Source organism: Malurus melanocephalus, unplaced genomic scaffold (assembly GCF_030028575.1).
Source record: "Malurus melanocephalus ecotype Western Australia unplaced genomic scaffold, MMel_1.1 scaffold_341, whole genome shotgun sequence".
Taxonomy (NCBI): domain Eukaryota; kingdom Metazoa; phylum Chordata; class Aves; order Passeriformes; family Maluridae; genus Malurus; species Malurus melanocephalus.
Window position 1 is genome coordinate 546707 of NW_026623573.1, and position 21229 is coordinate 567935.

The following is a 21229-nucleotide window of genomic DNA, read 5'->3' on the forward strand; positions in this document are numbered from 1 at the left end:
GGGATAAACCATCTGAGCACGGACAATTATCCTCTGCCCACAATATGGGACATATTTCATAACCACTGCCACGTTACACTGCTCTCGTAAATTGTCTTAATACTAATGAATTATATATTGATATTTGTTAATTTAGATGAACAAATGAAGGCTAGGTGGYAAAATTACCCTTTAAGATAATAAATTAACTCCTAGGGTAGATACACAGAGAATTTCCTCTGTCCAGCAATGTTTCCTCAGTGGATTCTCTCAGCTCCATCAGGCATTTATTCAGCTAAATAAAGAACAAATTGCTGAGTGTAAAAGCACTACCAAGGGTTTGCAGTATCATCCATTAGCTCCAGGATTTCCTTGACAGCACAAAGGATTGCAGGCTGCCAATTATAATTAAATACAGCTCCCTATGGTGTCAAACAGAGCTCCTCATTGCATTGGATAGGAAAATGCAGGTTAAACCTCAAGAGTAATAAAAAATGGACCCAAACCTGGTCCCAGCAACTGCATTTTCCAAAACTGGGAATATCTCAGTAAACATCATGTAGATGACACTTGCCCTGGGTAGAATGCACAGGCTGTGACATTCCCGTGCTGTCAGCTGATCTTCTACTCAGGAAATCCRGCCAGAGCCCACATGAAAATTTCAGAAGTACATACTGCACCATTCAGATGCACATATAGAACATCCTTACAAATGGAGAGAGAGATTGATTTTGACAGCTTCGGTTCGTAATGCATTAATAAACAGAATTTTTGTAACAAGGGAGAAAGAAGACTAAATGTTAAAATAATTCATGACTTCTGAATGATTTGGAAGGGGCAAACCTACTGGCATCTTCCCTGACAGATCTAATTGAATTTATTTCCACTTTACTCTTTCTAGGAGGGGGGAAAAGCAACATCAGCAAAAAACCCTGTTTGCTAGTTCATTAAGCAAGGGTATAATTACCYAATTATAAATACCACGGGTCATACAATCCTTAGCTGCATGAACATCCATCTCTATACCACACACATGCTTAGAAATGACAAGCAACATTTCTAAGCAGTCATTCATGTACATAATTAATTGCATAKTTAGCAAAAATTTGTGTCCCAAGTCTCTGTATTTCACATTGATTTAGAATAAAACATTTTTAGACTAGAGGTTAATCATAATTTTTAAAAATCTAGTCTGCAATGGATCCTTAAAACTTGAAGGACTTGGTCTTGCAGAATTAATTTGTAGGAGAGAGGTTTAAAGTATGTGTGGTTCACAGATTATATTAAACTGATGTGGGGAATTCCTTTGCAATGCATTTTTTTTTGGGTTTAGACCTAAAAGGATACATTTGTATAACAATGAGGAACATATCAGGGACAAATGAAAACTAAGGGACTCTTTGTGGCAACCACCTGATTCTTGACTTGACTGGAAGAATTTGCCAGGCTGCAGTTTTTACTTGCTGGATAAAAATGTTAAAGGATTTATTCCCGAAATGCATGAGATCCCAGTCTGAAGGTGTTCACCTCATTACTCTCTAGCCCGGTTGGAAGCAAGGCTAGMAAAGAGTGTTTTTTGTAATGGAACAGCACAGAAAATTCCATTATTCCACTGAATATTCCATTATTCCATTGTCGTGACTTTGCTTATGACAGTGTSTGTCTTCAGTCATGAAGTCATGGCACAGAAGATCCATCTAATTCCATCCTGGGCCAACTTTGCAGGTTAAAAGTTTGGTATTAGGGCTGTTTTTAAAGAAACAACCACTACCTCTGTCCATGAAGGGAGCTGTGATTGTTGAGCAGCCTGACCTTCCAAAGCTCACAGCAAGATGGCATTAAAACAGCACTCTGAGCTGCAGCACACAGGGGAGGSGATGGCCTGACATCTCCTGCTGCCATGGCAACATCCACAACTGTCCAAAAAAAACTACACTTGAAAAGCAAACCCAGCTAGCCGGGGTTTTGCTGAGGAATGGTTTCTCAGATGACTCACTACATCTGCAAAAGAGCAAAGCACAACCTCCACAGCAGCGATCTTGCTGCACATCCACATTCTGCCTAAATGAGGCTGCAAAATCCTTCATCTCCGAGGAAGCAGCAACTTTCCTATGTAGGAATGGTAGAAAGTCCTAGTTTTCTTTAAAATTAAACTAGAATTCTCAGGACTTTATTTGTAGCTGTTCTGCTGCCCTTCCCCAGTCTTGCTTCAGGAGTTGGATAGAGGGAACCATCCCAAAGATGAGTCTACCCCAGACAGATATAAACCAACACACAGGAGCACTSAGAGAAGAATGAACATGTAGCAMAAAGTCACCACAGCTTTTCCYTGGGGAAACTCARATTTCAAGGTTTAAATGAGTTCTGRCAGTGCAGCTCCCTGGCCATGACTTTGGGGCTTTCATGTAAAGCACAACTTCAGTCTCAGAACAGAATCTGCTCTGCTAACGTGGACCTTGCCTACTGTGAGTTCCAATCAGTTTGATCTTTCATTCTCTTGTTTTCAGCTGCTGATCAGCTCTAGAATTCCTCTATTTCCTTCCATGAACTGAAGCCCAGTTGAGGTTGTATCTTCTGAGAAATGCTCATAAATCCTGATTATTATGGTCTTCACTGGATTTCAGGCCCCACACAACTGCAAACTGTGACCTACTGAAGGAAGCTCTGTCACTTGTTTCATGTTTCACTGGCCCCTGAAGTGAACTCTTCAACAGCTGAATTTCTTGTGTATCATGGTCAGAGGATGAAATCCCACCTGAAGTCCTGTGTTCCACAAGAAATGAAGCGACAATACCAAAATACCATTGAAGGAAATCTTGAAACGAACTGAGTGGAATCAAGATTTTGTCCTGCAACTCTACATCAAAGACTCGTCAGCGCTCATTTAATTAGCACAGAGCACCACTTCTCCCTTTCCACTTCTGCTGACAACTGAATGATCTCCACTATTTGAATTAATTTGAAAAATGTATACGTCAAAATTATTCCAGATTTGGCAACAGGATGAGATCTGAATCAGAATTTAYTGTCTGAATGCAATGCATAATAAAAAGAAATGACATCTCTGATAAGGCTACAAGTTACCCAAGCTTATCTCTGAGGAGAAAATGAGCTGCGTTGCTTCTAAAATACAAAGGCTTGCAAAGCATAAGCAAACCAGAGGTTTCTCGTTTTCAGCAGTATTTTGTTTCCAAATGGTGAATTGTAGGACCTGCATGACTGATGTTAAAAAGCAGAGTCTCAATTACACTAAAAATGGCTTTCAGACCCCTCAGAGCTGCAGTTTTTGTAGTTTTGTATTWGARACTGTGGAAAACWTTGAGGAYAGAAGTGAGAATAAGGACCTTCYAGCCATATGCCTTCTCAGGAAYACAGTGCCCATAAAAACCAAGATATTTTGTAYACAAGACTATTAATCCCCCAAAATGAAAGGGAGGGAGATTTGGACCTGCAATGGAATTTATATGTGCATCCCTTCTCCTCAGACATCCTGAGCTCCAAGGGGGACAAAAAACAAGGGAGGATAATGAGAATTATCCCTTCAAGTTGGCACGAATGACATTTATGTGGCTCATCACCTGGAACCTCGCTGGCTCTGACAGCAGCTCAGGAATCCTCACAGAGCTGCCTTTTCCTTGCTTCTCATGAGCAGGAAATTACAGAGCTCAGTGATCCCATGGAATCCTCTGCTGGCCCTGGCATGTTGCAGCTATGATTTCACTCCCCATATACAGGGCTGTTACTATTATAAGCTGTGTAATTTGAAATGAGAGTCGAGGTTCCCCTTCTCAACATTGCAGCATAGAAAGATGTGAGTAGAGCTGGGTGTCAGGGCAGGGAGTGGAGCTGAGGGTCCTCCTTCACATTTTTCCCAGCCTCTCCCTTTCCTGTTCCTTCACCTGTAAAATGGGAATGATCACTGGAGCAGTGAAGGAAAGCAAACGTGAAAATGAGAYGGGCCATTCCTAGAATAGCTCCCGAGTGTCAGAGATGCTCAGTGTGCACATGAGGCCCCCAATCAACAARCCCCTGATGCTTATTCATTTTTTATTTGCTTTCTGTAGTAGTACTTTGGAGAAGACGTGCTTCAAGTCTTTGTACTTGCAAAGTTGTGACTGCTGGATGATACTTTCTCTCTTCTCAGTGACATGCATTTATGGTCTTGACAAACAAAGGCTCAAAATAGGCTCTGTGTCCTCTTTACAAAGAAAGCATCTGAGGGRAAAAAATCCCCAACAAAGTAAATAGAGACAAGAGTTTTTTGAGCATGGGAATGCTCATCTTTGTGAGGGTGAGCACACTGAACTACAACAAGCTGGCATAAAAATCTCCAAAACTAGGTTAAGACTCAGAAGCAGCAGGACAAATGCTTTCTGTTGCTGCATCTAAGAAAACTGCTCCTAGCAAGGCTCTTTGTGCCTTGGTCATCAAAACAATTTGAACATGAAAGCTGATCCTGTCAATCCAAATGTACTCTGAATTAATTTTTCTAGATAACAACACACCACATCAGTTGTGCTCAGAGATCACATGTAGGCTTCAGATTAAGGAAAATGAGGTTGTTTAATATTCTGCTGATTCGAGAAAAACAGCACTGACATGACTCACCTCTTTTCTTTCTCCTCAGAGAATCATTCCTTTCTTACACAAGTTTGGATTTCTCTTTATATAACCAGCTCACAAAACAGGCATTCAGCTGTCTGAGAGAACAAACTAATCAAATAATCCATACCATTTATATAGTTGCATTAAAAAAAATTACCAAGGAAAGTCCCAATCAAATAGACATGCATTGGTATGGTTGTGGACTATGCATCAAAATAAAAATATTTAAAAAGTATTTTCTCTTTTGTGTTTGTTGTGTGGATATTTCATTTTAAGAAGTATTAAAAAAAAAAAAAAAAAAATTAAAGTATTTTCTCTTTTGTGTTTGTTGTGTGGATATTTCATTTTAAGAAGTATTTTCCTGCAACTGAATGGATGTCAACTGCAGAAATATCTGCTACTAAGCTAGACAAATTTCATCATAACTTCTCATCATAAATATAAAAGGCTAGAAATCCTCTGAGAGATAACTAAACATATCAGATCATTGCACTTTCTGGGAAAATTCTGAAAACTTGTTTACCACAAGACTGCTGTAGTGAGAAAATMAACAAAATAAAAGGAGAGTCATGTTTCTGCTAATAGCCATTCYGATCCTGCAAATAGTTTTGTTTGTGACACTTACAGAATCACATGAAGTAGCAAATGGAACCTTGAGGACAATTCTTCAGGTGCTTTGTACCCAGAGATAGAACCAGGCTTAGTTTCACTCCAATTTCATTCCAATTTCAGAGGGATTTACAAATCAATATACTTGGAATATATTAGTTAGTGCCTGCCTCCATCAGCTTCTGTYTATTTCTGTGAAAAGGCTCCATTCCTTTTTGGTCTTTCTACACAAAGACAAGACTCTGCCTCACATTTATTTTTCCCTCCCCAAAGCCCTGCCCCAGAAGGAATGCAGAGCCTGTGCAATAGATACATTGTCATCATCTATGACATTTTAAAATAAAAGACATGCAGACAATCCTGCTTTTTACATAAGAGACATGATTTAGCAATGTAAGTTGAAGTAATTGCAAGCAATTCTTTTTGTACCCTGTCTCCTAAACATGGTGGTGATTCATTTGGAAAGACCAAGATCCAGGGGCAGCTCCATCAGCTGGCACAAACCACATCTGGAATTTTTTCCCAGACTGAACCTCTTGATGCTTGGTTTGTCAGGAATGAGAGGAAATGCTTTTTAACTAAGTGAAAACAGCAAGGCAGATCCCAGCCCTGTTTGACTGTTTTGTACCAGACAGTATTTTAAATCCAAAGGAATCCTATAAAGCGTCCTCTATAGAGGCAATCGGTATGGGAGCTGGTTAAAAATACATCCTTCACATCCTGTGTGCTTCTAGAGCTGCTAAAGATGTCTTGGAGATATTTTCTTGGGTTGAAAAATATTTTAATATATTCAGTCTTGTACAAATGCTTAAATYTGATATGGAACTTTTCAACCCTACATTTTAAAACATGAAATGGGTATCATTCTTCATCTTAGAAGGCAGCTATATTGATTGGTACAAACAGACTTTCACAGAATTCACTCGAAGCCATCAGCACTTTCTAGCATGACCTCAAAGCTATGTAGAGAAAAACCATTTAAAACTCGCTACTTCCTCTCCTTTTAAGACTAAAAATAGATCTGGCTCATTATCTCACTTGGCACCTTAATGTATTCCATTGCACGATGACACAGCTCAGATTAAAYCACCACATGCTTCTTTTTCCTTAGCATCTACCTTAGACACAGCAAGAAGAGACAAAGCTCATTGAACCAGAAACTCTTTGATATTTCACTTTGAACCCTTTGTTGAGGTTCTGTTCTCAGGACAATATTCCCAKGCACTGTTGGATGCAGCAGCTCACCCCAGCCATGCTTGGATGTCTCTCCAACAGTCACACTCAGGCCTTCCTCAGATGGAACCTTGGAAGAATTTTCTTATCAAGCTCCACCATTAAATCCACACTCACAGTTTTCTAACCCCAAAGGGTCACTAAGTTGACTGAACTTCAGGAACACATAGCCCAAAGGTGGCTCCCAAATCAGATGTGTGCATGTGGTTAACTTTGAAATTTGTGCGTAAAGAAAAACAGCAAGCACATGTCTGAGTGTGATAGATGTGATAAATTTGAGTTGAAACCTCCCAAAACCACAGAGACATAAACTCATATAACTGCTTTATGTGCTCTGGCTTTCAGAAGTGGAAAAACCCCATTTCCTTTATAAGAGAAGCAAAATGTTTTCGACAAATGTATGTAAAAACAAAGCTCTTCTCAGTGGTAGAACAAATAACAGAACAAGAGGCAATGATGAAAAACTGACACTTAGGAAGTTCCACCTGAACATGAGGAAGAACTCCTTTACTGTGCAGGTGAGGCTGTGGAGTTTCCCTCACTGGAGATATTCCAGACCCRTTGGGACCCAATCCTGTGCCATGTGCTCTGGGATGACTCTGCCTGAGCTGGGAGGTTGGACCAGGTGGACCCACTGMGGTTCCYTCCAGCCTGAGCACATTCTGTGCTTCTGTGTGTGGGAAGGAAACACTGCATTGATGGAAAAATTTCTGATACGAAGGTTCATCCCTAAAATTTTGCGAACATATGTGTCTCACAGGAGGAACTTGGTCAGCTGCATGTATAACCACTGCTCTTGAGTCAGCCCAAGACATCCACTTGGAGATGAGTGTATTCCTCARCATTAGTTCTGTGCAATGACAAAGTCAGAATTTGAGGCAGGCTCCTCAACAGACACGAGGGGAGAGCCCCCACAATGCCAGCAGGTGCTGACTGAGCATTCCACAGGACTTCACTGGGACAGTGATTAAAAAGCAATCCTGGTTTTTACAGGTCAAAACTCCAGGAAGACCTGACCTGCATCACCGGGTACAGACCAGCAGCCCCTCATCCGGCCCTGCACGGGATCGGGAGGAGCAAAAAACCCAGAAAAATCCATAAAATCAGTTATTCCCTTTAAACAAATTCCCAAACCAAGCTAYCCAGCCCGAGTGGGAGCATCCCGTTTGTGCGGGGTCCCCGTGCACCCCGTGCCACGAGGYCCCCGCCCCAGCCCAGCTCCGCGGAAGCTCCGGCCGAGGTGCGCGGGGTCCCGGCGGGCTCGGAGCGATCCCCGCTCGTCCCCCAAGGGGACCCCCGGAGGGACCCCCTCCTCCGCCAGCCCCGGTGCCGGGGATCGCGCCGGTCCCTCCCGCGGGGCAAAGCGCCCGGACGGGACAAGGTCGGGGATGGCTCGGGGACCACGGGCGGGTCCCGCACAGCCGGGGCGGGGCGAGGCGGTCCCTCCCCGCGGTCCGTGACGCGCTGGACGGGCGGGACCCCCGCACCTGCGGAACCCCCGCCTTTGTGCAGTGCAGGTGCGGCGCCCACCCCCCGCCGTGACGTCAGGCGGGCGCTCGCGGGGCACCATGGGAGAATCCCAATGTTTTCCAACGGATGCGCTCAGCAGCGCGGCGGCTTGAGGCGACTCCGGGAGCGGCGCTCGGGGGGGCGTCCCGGGAGGGGGCGGCGGCGGCGGGGGGCCGGGCTGGCGGCCCGCGCCCCGGCTCTTCCCCACCCCGCCAGGCGGCATGGCCCACCCCCCTGAGGCGCCCGGAGCTGCCCCCTGAGCGCCCGGAGCCGGCGGAGCGCCGCGCCGCAGCCGTGCCGACGGCGCCGGGGAAGATGCTGCCGCGGCTGGTCCTGCCCGGCTGACGCCCCGCCGCCGCCGCCGCCGCCGCCGCACCCCCGTCCCCATTGTCCCCCGGCCGCCTCCGGCTCCATGAGCGCCTCCTCCTCCCCCCTCCTCTGAGCTTCCCGCCCTCCACCTCATGGCTGCATCGGAAGAAGGGACCGGCTGCTTTCTCCCGCGAGGCAGGTCGCAGAGTGACCCCAGCATCCTCACGGACCCCGCGGGCCCCGGGGAGCACACAGGTAACGGCCCCGCTGTCCCCGGCRGCGCTCGGGGCRMGGGCGGGGGCGCGCCGGGAGCATCCCCCAGTTTGTAGGGAGCCCGTCCGCCGCGGGCGGGCAGGGATTGGGAGGCTCTTGGCTGCGGTAAGTGCCCGAATGGTGCAGCGGTTTCGCTCCAAACGGGATCACACGGAGCGCGTCCCGCGGCTTTGCCGTCAAGTGAGCGCGGGGGGCGCGGCTGGCGCCGGGTCCCGGCCGGCCGGGGGTCCCCGGGGCTGCCGGCAGCGCTCGACCCCGGCTCCCGCAGRGCTAATTTATGACTTCGGTGGGGAGGGGGAAATGAGGGCTAATAAAACAGGCTGTTTGCATGGGATCGCCATGGAGACARGGGAAGCAGAGTCATAATTAAACGCTTTCTGCTCACAAGAAGCTAATTTTCACTTCATAGGGAGAAGCGTAATCTCCTTATGAAGTGTGGGCACAGAGGGTGGTGCTGAGGGGACACAGCCCAATCGTTAGTATAAAAATAGAATATTATGATGAGGTGGTTTTTTTCCTTTAACAATGGCTAATGATGTTTTCATCTTAACTTCACTTTGAGGAGTAATTCTAAATGTCTGTTGGTGGTGACTCAGAAATTTCAGAATGTCAGCATCTAAGCAGTGTTGAGACCTTTAGAAAGAAAAAAAGAAACAAATAGCTACATCACTTTGATGTGATGTGATTGCACGGAAAGACACAACAAGAAGCTGGAAGCAAAGGGTAAGAGCCAGTTTAGTCTCCGTTTCCCTGAATAGATGATGGTCACATAAGAGCTGTCAGTTTCTTTATGAAAAGAGGAGTAAYCAAAACAGCGTAAAGACAATGAATGGGCTGTTGAGCATCCCTGCCCACTACACTGAATTCTAAGGCTAGAAACGGGTTTGGGTTTTGGGTCAGGCACTATCAGCCTGGAGGAAACAGTTCCTTGGATGCAATTTCAGGTTGAACTTTGCTCCCCTTATTCAAATTACTGAGTAAATAAAATATTCCTGGCTCTATCCATACACCTGCTATATTGCTTCCTTCTGAGCCAATGAGGATATGAACATTTGTATCTATTTTAAGTTCTTCTATTTATTTGCCTTATCAAGCAATTCTTAGCACATTGGTCTGGAGCGAAATACAAATTAAATTAAGGCAAACAGTGGCTGATTTATYCCTGATTACCAACTGTTCCGATACCCTAAGTGAAGGGAACAAAGGACTCTTCTAACATGAACTGCTCGACTCACTCCCAAAGGGGCAATCTTGACTGAAAGAGGAATGTATGTTTCTGCCATTTGATTTCTGGTAGCAGAAGTGACTAATGAAAGGAAGGCGTGTGCAACGTCAGTTTTTAATTCCTCTAGATTATTTTCYGCTAATTAATTCTTTTGGCCTTTGYGAAACACACAACAAAGAAAGTACACAACATGTCCGACAAATAGGCAAAGATATAAACATTATTGTGCTTTTTGTTAGGAGAAGGAACTGTCAATACCAAGGAGCATTTTTCCCCCTAATAAAGACTCCATTAGGTAAGCCAATGTCCCATTGCTTGGCAGAAGCTCTACTAAAATGCAAGAGAAGGTGTCTGTTATGCATTGTGTTATAGATGCAGTGTGTGGAGAGAAACAAAAGGTCTTAAATACATATGGTTTTTGTCAAAGTAGGATGAATAGTCAGTAGCAGGGTTAGCACRTTTGGTAAGATTTTCAGGTTTTAAATTGTTCATCAAATAGTGTTGAACATCTGTATGCTTCCAAATGATAATAAAATAAACACAAATTGCTTAATTGAAATAAAATTTTACCCTTTTTACAGTGTTGTCAGTAATCATTATGAGCAATTTCATACATTTGACTACTTAACAATCTGGAATACAATTTATGTTATTAAAAAACTATGCATGCTAGATGAAAAATGCCATTAATCTTATTTTACTGTCCTGGAAAACAATTTTATCATTATCATTATACCAACATAACCACCCATGGWCTCTAAGTCAAAAGACAGTCTTAGGAGTGGGAAATGATATGGGCAAAGTTTCTGTTTACATCCCGACCGTGCTCGCAGACAAACAATGTAGAGAAGTGTGAACATATAGGATTCTTCGTTAATATAAAAACTAGATTAGTTTTTATTAACATTTAAGTCATATGTTTAAATTATGCCGACAAACAGACCAAAATATGGGGTATAACTGTAGGATCACTACTAAACCCACTCCTACTGTTTACCTGGCTTTTGGGTGATGCCATATCCCTACTGGAGATGCACTCTTGTTTTGGAACARTTTTTTGAGTGATGATGTGGTCAGGGATTCTTCTGCACCAATTCTTTTGGCTGTGCATAATGAGGAAAGTATATCGAGGTAGGAAATGKGGTAATAGATGAAGCCAGCCTAGACCCTCAAAAATCCCCTGGTGTTCATGTTTAAACATGGGTTTGTTTAAAGACATCATTCATATTCCTCTCCTTGACCTGTAAAATTACAGTRTTTTGGGGGTTTTAGTTCAGGCTGTAGTGGCAAAGAGACAATTTCCTCCAGCATTTAACGGGTGCATTGAGGTCCTATTCATTGGTTCATTGGAAATAGTACAAGAAAGATAAGAAGGAATGAGTGTTTCTTTGCTTTAATTGGATCAGTTATTTATTTTCTCCTTTAAGATAAAATCATGCATTTCAGCCTGTGATTTAAGTGAACTATTTTATGGCCACTGAGCGGTATTTTATGAGAATTACTGTAGTACAACAAACACTGGGCTTCATGTTTGAGTCTGTTTAGGCTCACTGTCACACTGAGTGAGCAAGCCTTGAAAATGGACTATGTCTTCAGTTTGGGAACCAGACATCAAAATACTCATGTCTTGCTTAACTGGAGACTGTTTCTAGGCCAGGCTRTTGTTAAGAAAGTGAATTTCATCTTTCTTATTGATAGAATTGTGGAATGATTYGRGTTGGAAGGGATCTTAGAGATCATCTGGTTCCAACACCTTCCATTAGAYCAGGCTGCTCCAAGCCCTGTCCAGCCTGGCCTTGAACACTTCCAGGGATGTCAAAATTTTTCTTAAATGTCTTTCCCCTCCTCCATCTTTCCAGATAAGGATCAAGAGAAAAAGGAGAGTCTAAAGAGAACAGATTTCAGTATCACCATCTAATTGAGAGACAGTTGCAAGAAGCCAAAATATTGCTCTCATTATATCCTTCCAGCAGTCACAGGGCATGGGGAAGATTGACAGTCTCATTTGATTTGTATCATGAAAGGGAGGGGTGCACAGACTGAAGAAGAACACACCATGTCAAAACTCTGTAATATTTGAGGAGATACAGACAACCATGACAATGTGTGAAAATGTCACCCCCTTCCCCTGCTTAATTTGGGGATAATCCATTTGAATTTGTASAAGTACACATTGATGCCATCACATTTTGCTCCCTGTGCTGCTGCTTTTCCTTCCTGGCACCACACAATTAAAGACTGCTTTCTCAGGATGGGCATTCGTGAGTCTCCCAGCAGACTTTTCCAGTGGTTCACCATGTGTTCCTTGTCCTCCAGGGAAGAATCTGTATCAAGGCAAGGAGCTGTTGTGGTGCAGGCAGTGGTGTTAGATGCTGTTAACAGCTCTGTCATCATAATTTCTTACTGCYTGATGATGGGGGGCTCCTCAGCCTCTCCATTTGCTGTGGTGGTGATGCTTCAAGACCTGACAAGTTAAAGCTTCTGCAGAATAGCTGTTCAAGAGGTGTATGGTTCTGTCTATGCCAGACACTAATTCCCTTTTTATTTCTATTGATACCACATGTAATCAGCAGCATTGTGCTCCAAATTAACTCCAGGGGAGAACAACTGCGTAAGACTTAAATCTTCCTCGCTGTTTTCAGTTTTCATAATTCAAAAGTTCTGTAGCAAGCAACATTCTTGTAAGTATTCTTGTCTGAGAAGAGATGCTGAGAATTGAAGTGTTACGCTCACATCATCTCTCTTTGGGCTGGAGGCTGACCTGAAACCCAGCAGAGCCTCAGAGGCAGTGTGAGGAAGGACATCAGCCATCCAAATAATGCCCAGGGAAAGTTGTGATGCAATAAACAGGTACAGGAACACTCTGTAATATGGCTTTTTCTTTCTTGTCTTCTGTTTTGAAGCTGTAACCTCCCYTGGATGGACTGTGCCACTCCATATYGATYATYGTCTTCCATTAACATTTTAGGGTTGATTTAATTGCTAAAGATTTTAATTGACTCCTGTTACTGTTGTGTTTGTTCTTTGAACAAGATTGCTCAGTTTGAGCCTTGAGCAGTGTTAGGGAACTTGTGAGCCATTGGAAAGCTGTGTTTTCCTCCTTAACCAGGACCCTGGTAACCTCAGTGATGTTGGAAACTACTAGCAGAGGTGGTTTGGAAACTCAAAAGTACATTAAAAATAAACTACAGCAGGTTTGGGCTGCAGGTGCTTGTATGGAGTGAAGGGAAAGCAAAGGGAAACAAGAACACAACTGGAATGCAGAATGATTGGTGCCAGCTCTCTGGATCACTTSAGTCATTTTTGCTGCAAATCTATTCATTCCAGGCCCATATTCAGCAAATCTTATAAGTGTGTGCTTAACTTCAAACATGTGCTTAAGATGGAAGGGAATTGATAGCAGAGAGRACAGGCAGAGATGCTGTGGGTGCCCTGCCTGTCAGCTGGGCTGCTGCTTCATCCTTCTGCAGCCGTTTGGATCACTGCAACTTAAWGCAGGGACTTAAAGGCTTATCTGTGATATCTTTAGAGTTGCATGAATTTTCAGATTTGATCCTAATGCTTGAGCCAGGCCACCTATAAAAAGTTGTTTGGGTTGGGGTTTTTTTTTCCCACTAGAAAGATTTTGGTTTCCATTTAATTTTTCTGCATCAGCAAGTCTGTTCTGTTAACAGAGTTTGTTTCACCTGCGTCATATTTCATTGAAATAAGAATTTTGCCAGGTCTCCTACATCCTTTCCTTTATTAATTTGTGGACAAAATTAGCTAGTCAGTGCCTTGGCTCCAGTTTATAACTGAACCTTGTGTTTTGTATATATGAAACTTAGAAATATTCTTTCACTCAAAAGTTCCTATTCCTAACCAAAGCACTCCCTGCAGAAAGTTACTGTTCCACACCAATGGGGACTCATTCAGGAATACTCAGTAGAGACTAGAAATATGCAGGCTGTWAGTTAGTATTCCATTTTCCTTTCCCTTCAAATCCAAATTTGAGGCCTGTAAGCTTCCCAAAACATTTGCTATTTGTGTGAATGTAGAGTTAGAGGTTTTATTACACATCACCATTATTACCAAGTACTACAATGGGAATTGTRTTTTGAGAAACGGCCCACTGTGCTTTTGAGAAGGTATTTTTCTTTCTCTTCAAATTTCCAGTCCCTTCCTGGTCTGATTTAACAGGACCCCAAATCTCTGTGATGCAGAGAAACCTCACTGGAAGCACAGAACTCCCTTTTTTCCTGTCTTGCAGCAGAGAATCTCCTCTTTCCCCAGCAGCCCGGCCCTGGCCCATGACTCATCTCATACATGGCAGCTCTGCTCCAGCATTTTCCAGGAGGAGAGAATGAGCTCTCCATCTCTGGAGAGGACAATGGGCACAGTGCATTCTGAACTGCAGAGGTGGAACTTCCTGGATGTGCATTCTCTTGCTCCAAAWGCATCATTTGTGTCAGTGGTGGGGTATCATTACACTGCTCAACACTAAACACAAAAGCTGTGTTTTGCTGTTGCCCGACTATTTTACTTACTGATATTCAGTTTATTTTTTGGGATTCGAGAGAGAGCTTGGCTACTTCTGCTACTTTTGCAGAAATTAAATGAGGTCAGTGAATAAGTATGCTATTCATGTTGAGGGTAGGTTTTTAGGCTTTTCCAAGGTTTGAGTGTTCCCAGTGTTTGGAGATTTGTATTTAGCCAGACTTCAGAGTTCTGCAAAGGAAATACAGAGCTTTAATGGGGAAAAAAAGTGTTTTACAGTTGTCTTTTCTTCTAAATCCCAAGCTGGCAGGTAGTCTGAATGTTGCTGAAAAGACACTTAAACCATTAAAATCTCTTTATCCRAGAAGTGGAAATACTGATTATACACCATCAAAACCCAGACTGGATTTGTGAAGTGAGGTCATCATTTTGGAACTACCTGGTGGTGTTTTATGTTTACCTTTGTCTCTTTAATYCAGGCTTTCTTATAAAAGAAAAGTAAATCCCAAATTTGATTGCATTCCTAAAGTAAAAGAACTCAGACCTAATTTACACACTTAATAACTTGTGCACACAAGTAGTTGCTTCTCTGTGCAAATAAAAGAAACTCATGTCTGTTAAATAATAGAAGATCTTCACACTTTAGCTATGAATGAAGGTGATTTAAGATYATTCATTCAGTTGATGTTTGCACCACACTTTGAAAATGGAATGAGTTACATAATGCTGGGAGTCATGTTTATCTGGGAATGTAACTGAATATTTTACCGAGTAGTTAAATAACAGGGTTAATTTTTCCCAAACCCTTTAATTTGGGAACTCTCTTTCAAGACCGCCCCATTTGTGCTGTAATAAATGGGCTATGCCATTTATTTATTTATAGCATGACATGTTAAAATCAAACTTACGGCTTTGTCTTTTCCAAATTTAATACATAGAATTAATTGCCCTCACTTCTCTAAGCAGGCCAAGTCTATAAATACCAAGAGTAAGTAAAACTAAATACAATACCTTGATTTTGCTTCGAAATGTAGCCAGTTTGCATGYTAATACAATGGATTCTTTGTGCCCATCAAACCCCATGCTTTTGTTTGAAATTCAAGTTGATTTGTGGCCTAATGGATACACAATTTATACATGCCCCAGAGAGAACATCGTATAGCAACTTGACGCAGGTCAATAGCTGCGTGCTYGAGTCTGCATAAATATTTCAGTAAGATGATCTGGATCAAAGGGTATCTTATCTTGCTTTCTGTAGTGCAGTAATATTCTGTAATCACACATGGGTCAGCAATGTGGACCCGTGGCTACWGCTGAAGGAAGGCTTGTCCTCATGCATAAAGCACTTCAGGATTGTTCATRTAATGAAGAGACAGTTTGTGTGTTAATTTCCTTAATCTGATTTTTCTTTTTTTAACATCCTCAAACTGTTCAGTTGCTGCATAACCAGCAAGTGGACRTAAATCACTGCATTACATCAAACCAGTGAAGCCTTCACTGTTTTCTGAGGGCTGCTCCATCCCTCAGGCCACRCAGTCTTCCCTGTGCCTTGTCCATATTGATCTGCTGGGAATGGCTGTCACATTTCATTCAGCTGCTCTCAGAACTCTGCATCTCATCTCTCCACTAACAGCCTGCACCAAGACTTGGGGGTTTATCCTTAAAAAAACATAAGAAATGCTGCACTGGGTCAGGACTGAGGTATGTCCAGCTAGGACAGTGTTCTTGGCAGGGGCTGGAGGTTTGGGACAGGCTGTGGCTGCAGGAACACACATCAATTCCACATGAAATAGTCAGRGTTGGTCTCCTGTGCTGCCTTCAAGGAACAGCCACAAGGAACAGCTTTGGGGCAGGTTGGCTCAGCATCTCGAACCAGTCCTGCTGTCTTGGGGAGCTCAGACACAACCTRAGTGGAAATCAGTCTCCAAGAGAGTTTCTTGGCTTCTCAAAGTTCCTTTTTAGTTGTTCCATCATGAATGAGATGAATCTGTGTAGAATATTTAAATAGAGCGAACATGATAGTGTATGCAACACTGACTTAATTGGGTTTCTCTGAAGTTTATGCTTTGCAGATGGGACTTCTGTAATTTTCTAAGCTCTGCTTTTAGAATAGAAGAAAAAAAWRKWWTTTTWWAAAAAAAAAAAATTATAGCAGCTATGTAGACTGGGTAGCAGCTTTCTGGGATTGCAGAGGTTTCAAGGAGAAAAACATCCTATTTTCAGATACAGCACTTCAGCTTAACTTCAGCTTAAATGTTTCCTTCCATGACAGTTACTCATTTGAGTTTGCTTTATGTTACAATGCCTAGAAGGAGRGAATATGTGCTCACTTTAGACTACCAACTGTGCAGAGAAAGCTCTAGAAAAAGAAAATGGAGCCTAGTCTTGGACTCATACAAATTCTCCATTTGTCCCCTGTAAGTTTTAAATGCCTCATTTCTAGTTTAACACAAGGAAATTATTGGGAAAATCAGAACTGAGATAAACTGTGAATATCACTTCAGATTTCCACAGGAGATACTTAACTGCAGAGAACTTAATAACACATCTTCCTGCAAGTGAGGAACACAAGTGAACCTCCTGCCACCTGGGAATCCCTTRGATTTAGGAACATACCAGAGGTTCCTGAGAATGTGCTATTTTACTGTAAACTCCTGATACCAATTCAGGATGGAATGGYGTGATACAAAAACTGTGTATCCTCACTAAACCCTTGATTCTGTTTGATCTGWAATGGGAGCAAATATCAGCCATCGCCCGAGGCCGGTGCCTTGAACCCTYGCAGTGGTGCTGAACTTCACAGATGACATGATCAGATGTGGATTTTCTTAAGGCAAACATAGGGAATGTGAACTACAGCTGTCAAGATGGATAGCAGAGAGACTTCTTCGTGTTATGGTGTACATTTTCTGCTGTAATTCAACCAGAAGAATAAGGAAAGGAAGCCAAGTAACAGAGATAAATTTAACATGTAGAAGTACAAAGGAGCGTCCTTCAAAAATCCAGGATATTGTGCATGAATGAAAATGTTTTAAGAAGGGATCCTAACCAATAGAAATTTTATCCTGTATCTCTCTTTAGTCCATGGAAGTATCATTGAAGGCAACACAGGCTGCTCTGGAAAACTGGCATTCGTCCTGTCTCACTGAGCTGGTGCTTCCCTACATCGTCTTGTTCTCTTGTGAGAGAATAGGGCTTGTTGCAACTTTTTTTTTTTTTTTACTTTTCAGTCTGTTTTCTCTACAGTTTTTTGACTTTTCTGCCATCTTGTCTGAGTTCAATCTATTAGCTAGGTCTTCTGCCTGAGCAAATGCAGCAGCTCTCTGCTCCACAGGCCTTTCTCACAAATGATTCTTGTGGAAGTAGGAAGGGTATCAGTGCTGGAACAAAGCCTGCCTTCTTCCAGTTCTGGCATTTTCAGTCCTCAGTTTGATCTTAAACTGTTAAAAAAATTTCATTTATGATTGAGGACTTTAGATTGGCTCCTCTGCTGTCTGAGGAAGAGTCAGCCTGAGTGAACACCCTTCCCTTGAGGGCTCTCCCTGCAGCTCCTGTGCGTGCCTAAAGCGGAGCTCACTGCCAGGCTCTTCCTTACAGGTGGCACTTTCCAGGGTCACTGGTGTCATTTTTCATTAACTCCACCCTTTGTTGAAAGTTGCCAGTGAGCTCTACAGTTATTGTGGACGACATGAGATGAAGAGTGGTTAAACAACCCTTGTGTCTGAAATAAGAACCCGGGAGTGAAAAACCAGGAGAAGCTGTTTTCAATAACTCATTCCATTTATATTTTTCTCACTCTTCCTCTCATAACACAACTTCTAGGCTTTATTCCAAACCGTCAAGGGTCTCTAGTTCTACCAAACTCTTCTAAAAAAGCTGCACTATGACCTGGGGCATTACTCATCTCTCTTACTTGGGAGATGATMTTTTATATAATCAGCTATTTGTGTCCTGCACCTGCAGGAAATCTATTCCGCTTCGCACCCTAGAATTTGATATTTGTTTATTCAGCCATTTTTGGAGGATTTTAGACATATTTTGGAGTAACTTATTAAGAAAACCAAACAGTAAAAAAAACCCCAACCAGGTCCCTGAACACTCTAACACAAGGAAAAATTCCACTGCAAAGAGCTTTTACACTTTGAGATCATGGTTTGTTTGGCTGCTCTAATGAAATAATTATAAAACAGTTRAGTTACTGAATATACTTTTAGTGGCGTAGGCATCTTAAATACCAGCACAGAAATAAWCTCAAACTTTCTGAATAGAAAGCATGGGATGATGCTTTCACTCTATCCAAAAGGACAGATCTCTCAGAAGGAGGATACATTTTATATATATTTTCAAATTTATTTTCTCATCCTATTAAAAGAARTGGAAAGCTACTTCTGGTGGGTTTAATTAATTAGTTTTTAACTCAAACTCCTCTCCCTCTCTCAAGAAATTCTCCTGCAATTTGCCAGCAGAGCATTGCAGAAATCTTTTTTAGATCTTGGTAGCTGCTGTAAAGTTGTCTGGGAACAAAATCTACTTTTCAACAGATTAATCTAAATGTACATATCCAAGTAGGGAAAAAGAGGCACAAGCTTCAAAACCAAGTTTCATTTTAAGTMGTTTCTTGAAGAAGGAGGAGAACTTGGGGTTTTACATCATGGTTTTTCAGAAATATTAATTTTTAGACACAAGCAAACTTCTTTTTCCTGCTTTACATTATTAATCTGATTTTTAACCAGATATTGTCTGTTAAAACGAAATCACAGAGACTTAGAAATATCTTTTCTGACAGMAAGAGACAAGACTAAGCATATCAGAGCCGATGAGAATGGTGCAGTTTAGAGATTTTGTTGTTATAGATCATAATATTCTCATAATACAAGAGAGATTACAGAAATATGGCATAGTCTTATTTTGTCTGACATTGTAAAGAAAGAAAGACTTAAAGGATTAGTCTTGGTAACTGAGCTGTTCCTTTGCAATATATTGTGATATAATAGGAAATAATGCAGCGAGATCCTGAACATGAAATAAAGCCTCTGGTCAGAAKCTCGTTAATGCCAGGAATGATTTAAACCCAGCCAACAGCCCCAGTTTTCTGTCCCAGAAATGACAACACAAGATGTGACGCYTCTTACTCTAATGCTGCATAAGAGCCTATCAAGCATGTGATTAAGATACGATTCAACACGACTAATTCCTCAAGATTCACTTCTCCTCATTGTTAGAAACCCAAGGACAGCACAAGAAAGYAGGGTTAGGTTTTAGATGGAAGCTTCTGCTTTAACAAGGAATGAAACYACTTTCTTTTCCAATGTCTGTGGAGAGGGATGGGCCAGGCAGGCAAAGTTAAAGGTTTTTTYACTCAAGCGAGCTAAGCACCTAATTTACACATTCATTGGACACAAAGCATCACTCGATGTGCTAACAAATCACCATAACGAGGCATTTGCACACCCACACACATTTATACTCATGCTGTTGCTCAGCTTGCACCTGCAATGGTGGTGAATAGATGTGTAATTGCATCTTGAGCTGTTGAAAGCAGGGCTACAGGCAAGGTCTCTATAGCTGGAGCAAGTGGCTGCCTTTTGCTTCACTTTGCTGTGGTCGGCAGCTTTTTGGAAGCTGTTTTGCCCCATCAATCCTGCTTTTCTAATAGCTCTCAAAGGCTTTTCCAAGGAGCCCTACAGGTGTTGGCTTTGAGTCATGAAAATGTTGAGTGACTGCTCCAAGGGCTCAAACACTGGGAGTCTCCAAGCTGATAACACTGGGGGACTCTGATAAGCTCAGCACAAGGGTGAGGGCTAGGGCCAAAGTTCAAACATGCTCAGGTCTTGCAGATAAAGGGATTTGTGAAGAAGTGGTCAAAAAATTCGTGCTGCAAGATTCTCCTGAGAATAACAAATGTTACTTACTGAAATCTGCAAAATTTTCATGTATGTGCTGAAAGTTTTCATGCAGTGGTGGTTTTACAGCCTCAGGTCTGATCCTACGGTCTCTCAACAACAGAAATCAGCAATCCCATCTTCAGGGGGACCACAAAAATGAAGTTTTTCCACTTCCTTAAACATCCAAGCCATATTTCAGACTTTAGATTCATGRCTCTTACTGTGAAGTTTATAATTATACCTTTGCAAGCCCCGTTTCTTTGTTCCCTCATTTCCCTTGGAACATTCACCCGTGCACAAAACAAAACCATTGATAACTTGGATATTTTTACAGTCTCCAGGAAAAGCACAGACATTCCTTTGCAGGCATTTTACCATTGCAACAAGCCTAACTGACCCWGTGCTCCTGCTCTCATCTTGTCATTTGGGGAGCTTTCAGTAGGTACAACTTCAAAGCTACTGTTAAAAATAGCRTGTGGTTTTAAGTGGCTGTTTTATTTCATCTGTTTTCTGCCCAAAACACACTCAGMCTTCTGAGATGGGAGGAAGGTTTTATCTATTCCACTGCCATCTTAAGTCTGCTTGAGGTGACAGYCTTGTTATTTAGGATATTTCCTGTGACCGATGGGTTATTTACAGCAATTGTATCCCAAAGATGCAGAAAGTATCATTTTCATAAATTGTCGGCAGCTTTGGGATCCCAAGTATCACATGCAAATCAGCAAATTCCAAGTGACTCCGACATCAGATTCCAATAACACTGSTGTTTGAATAGTAATTATATATATTTTTTAGAGTTTTGTCTGAAATTTAGCAGTTCTAATGCATTTTTAATGGGCRTTTCATGTCTGTGTTTGATACCACTGACCATCAGTTTATTTGACTGAGGATAATGGGCATTCACAGTTGCACATTTAAACCAATGCATCACTGTAAAACTATTTGCACAATTTCAATGCCTGGMCACTAAACTGTGATTCCCTTTCAGGTCCTGTGCTATCATATAATCCATATCCATTGAAAATTGATTTGACATGTATAATCACTGTTTAATTGTAGTATCTCCTAAGGAAGCTACTTTATAGGAGTGAAAATAATAGCGTAGGACAAGTATATGGTTTTCCCT

General features: G+C 42.2%; 1 protein-coding gene across 1 annotated transcript in view; it reads left to right on the forward strand.

Moving 5' to 3' along the window:
* The first annotated feature begins 8330 nt into the window (after positions 1–8330).
* The window catches only part of PHACTR3 (phosphatase and actin regulator 3), a 98792-nt gene continuing 85893 nt past the window's right edge, over positions 8331–21229 (forward strand). The window contains exon 1 of the mRNA XM_057378126.1: positions 8331–8499. Within this exon, the coding sequence (XP_057234109.1) occupies positions 8397–8499 (103 nt within the window). The 5' untranslated portion in view covers positions 8331–8396. The remainder of the gene's footprint in view (positions 8500–21229) is intronic.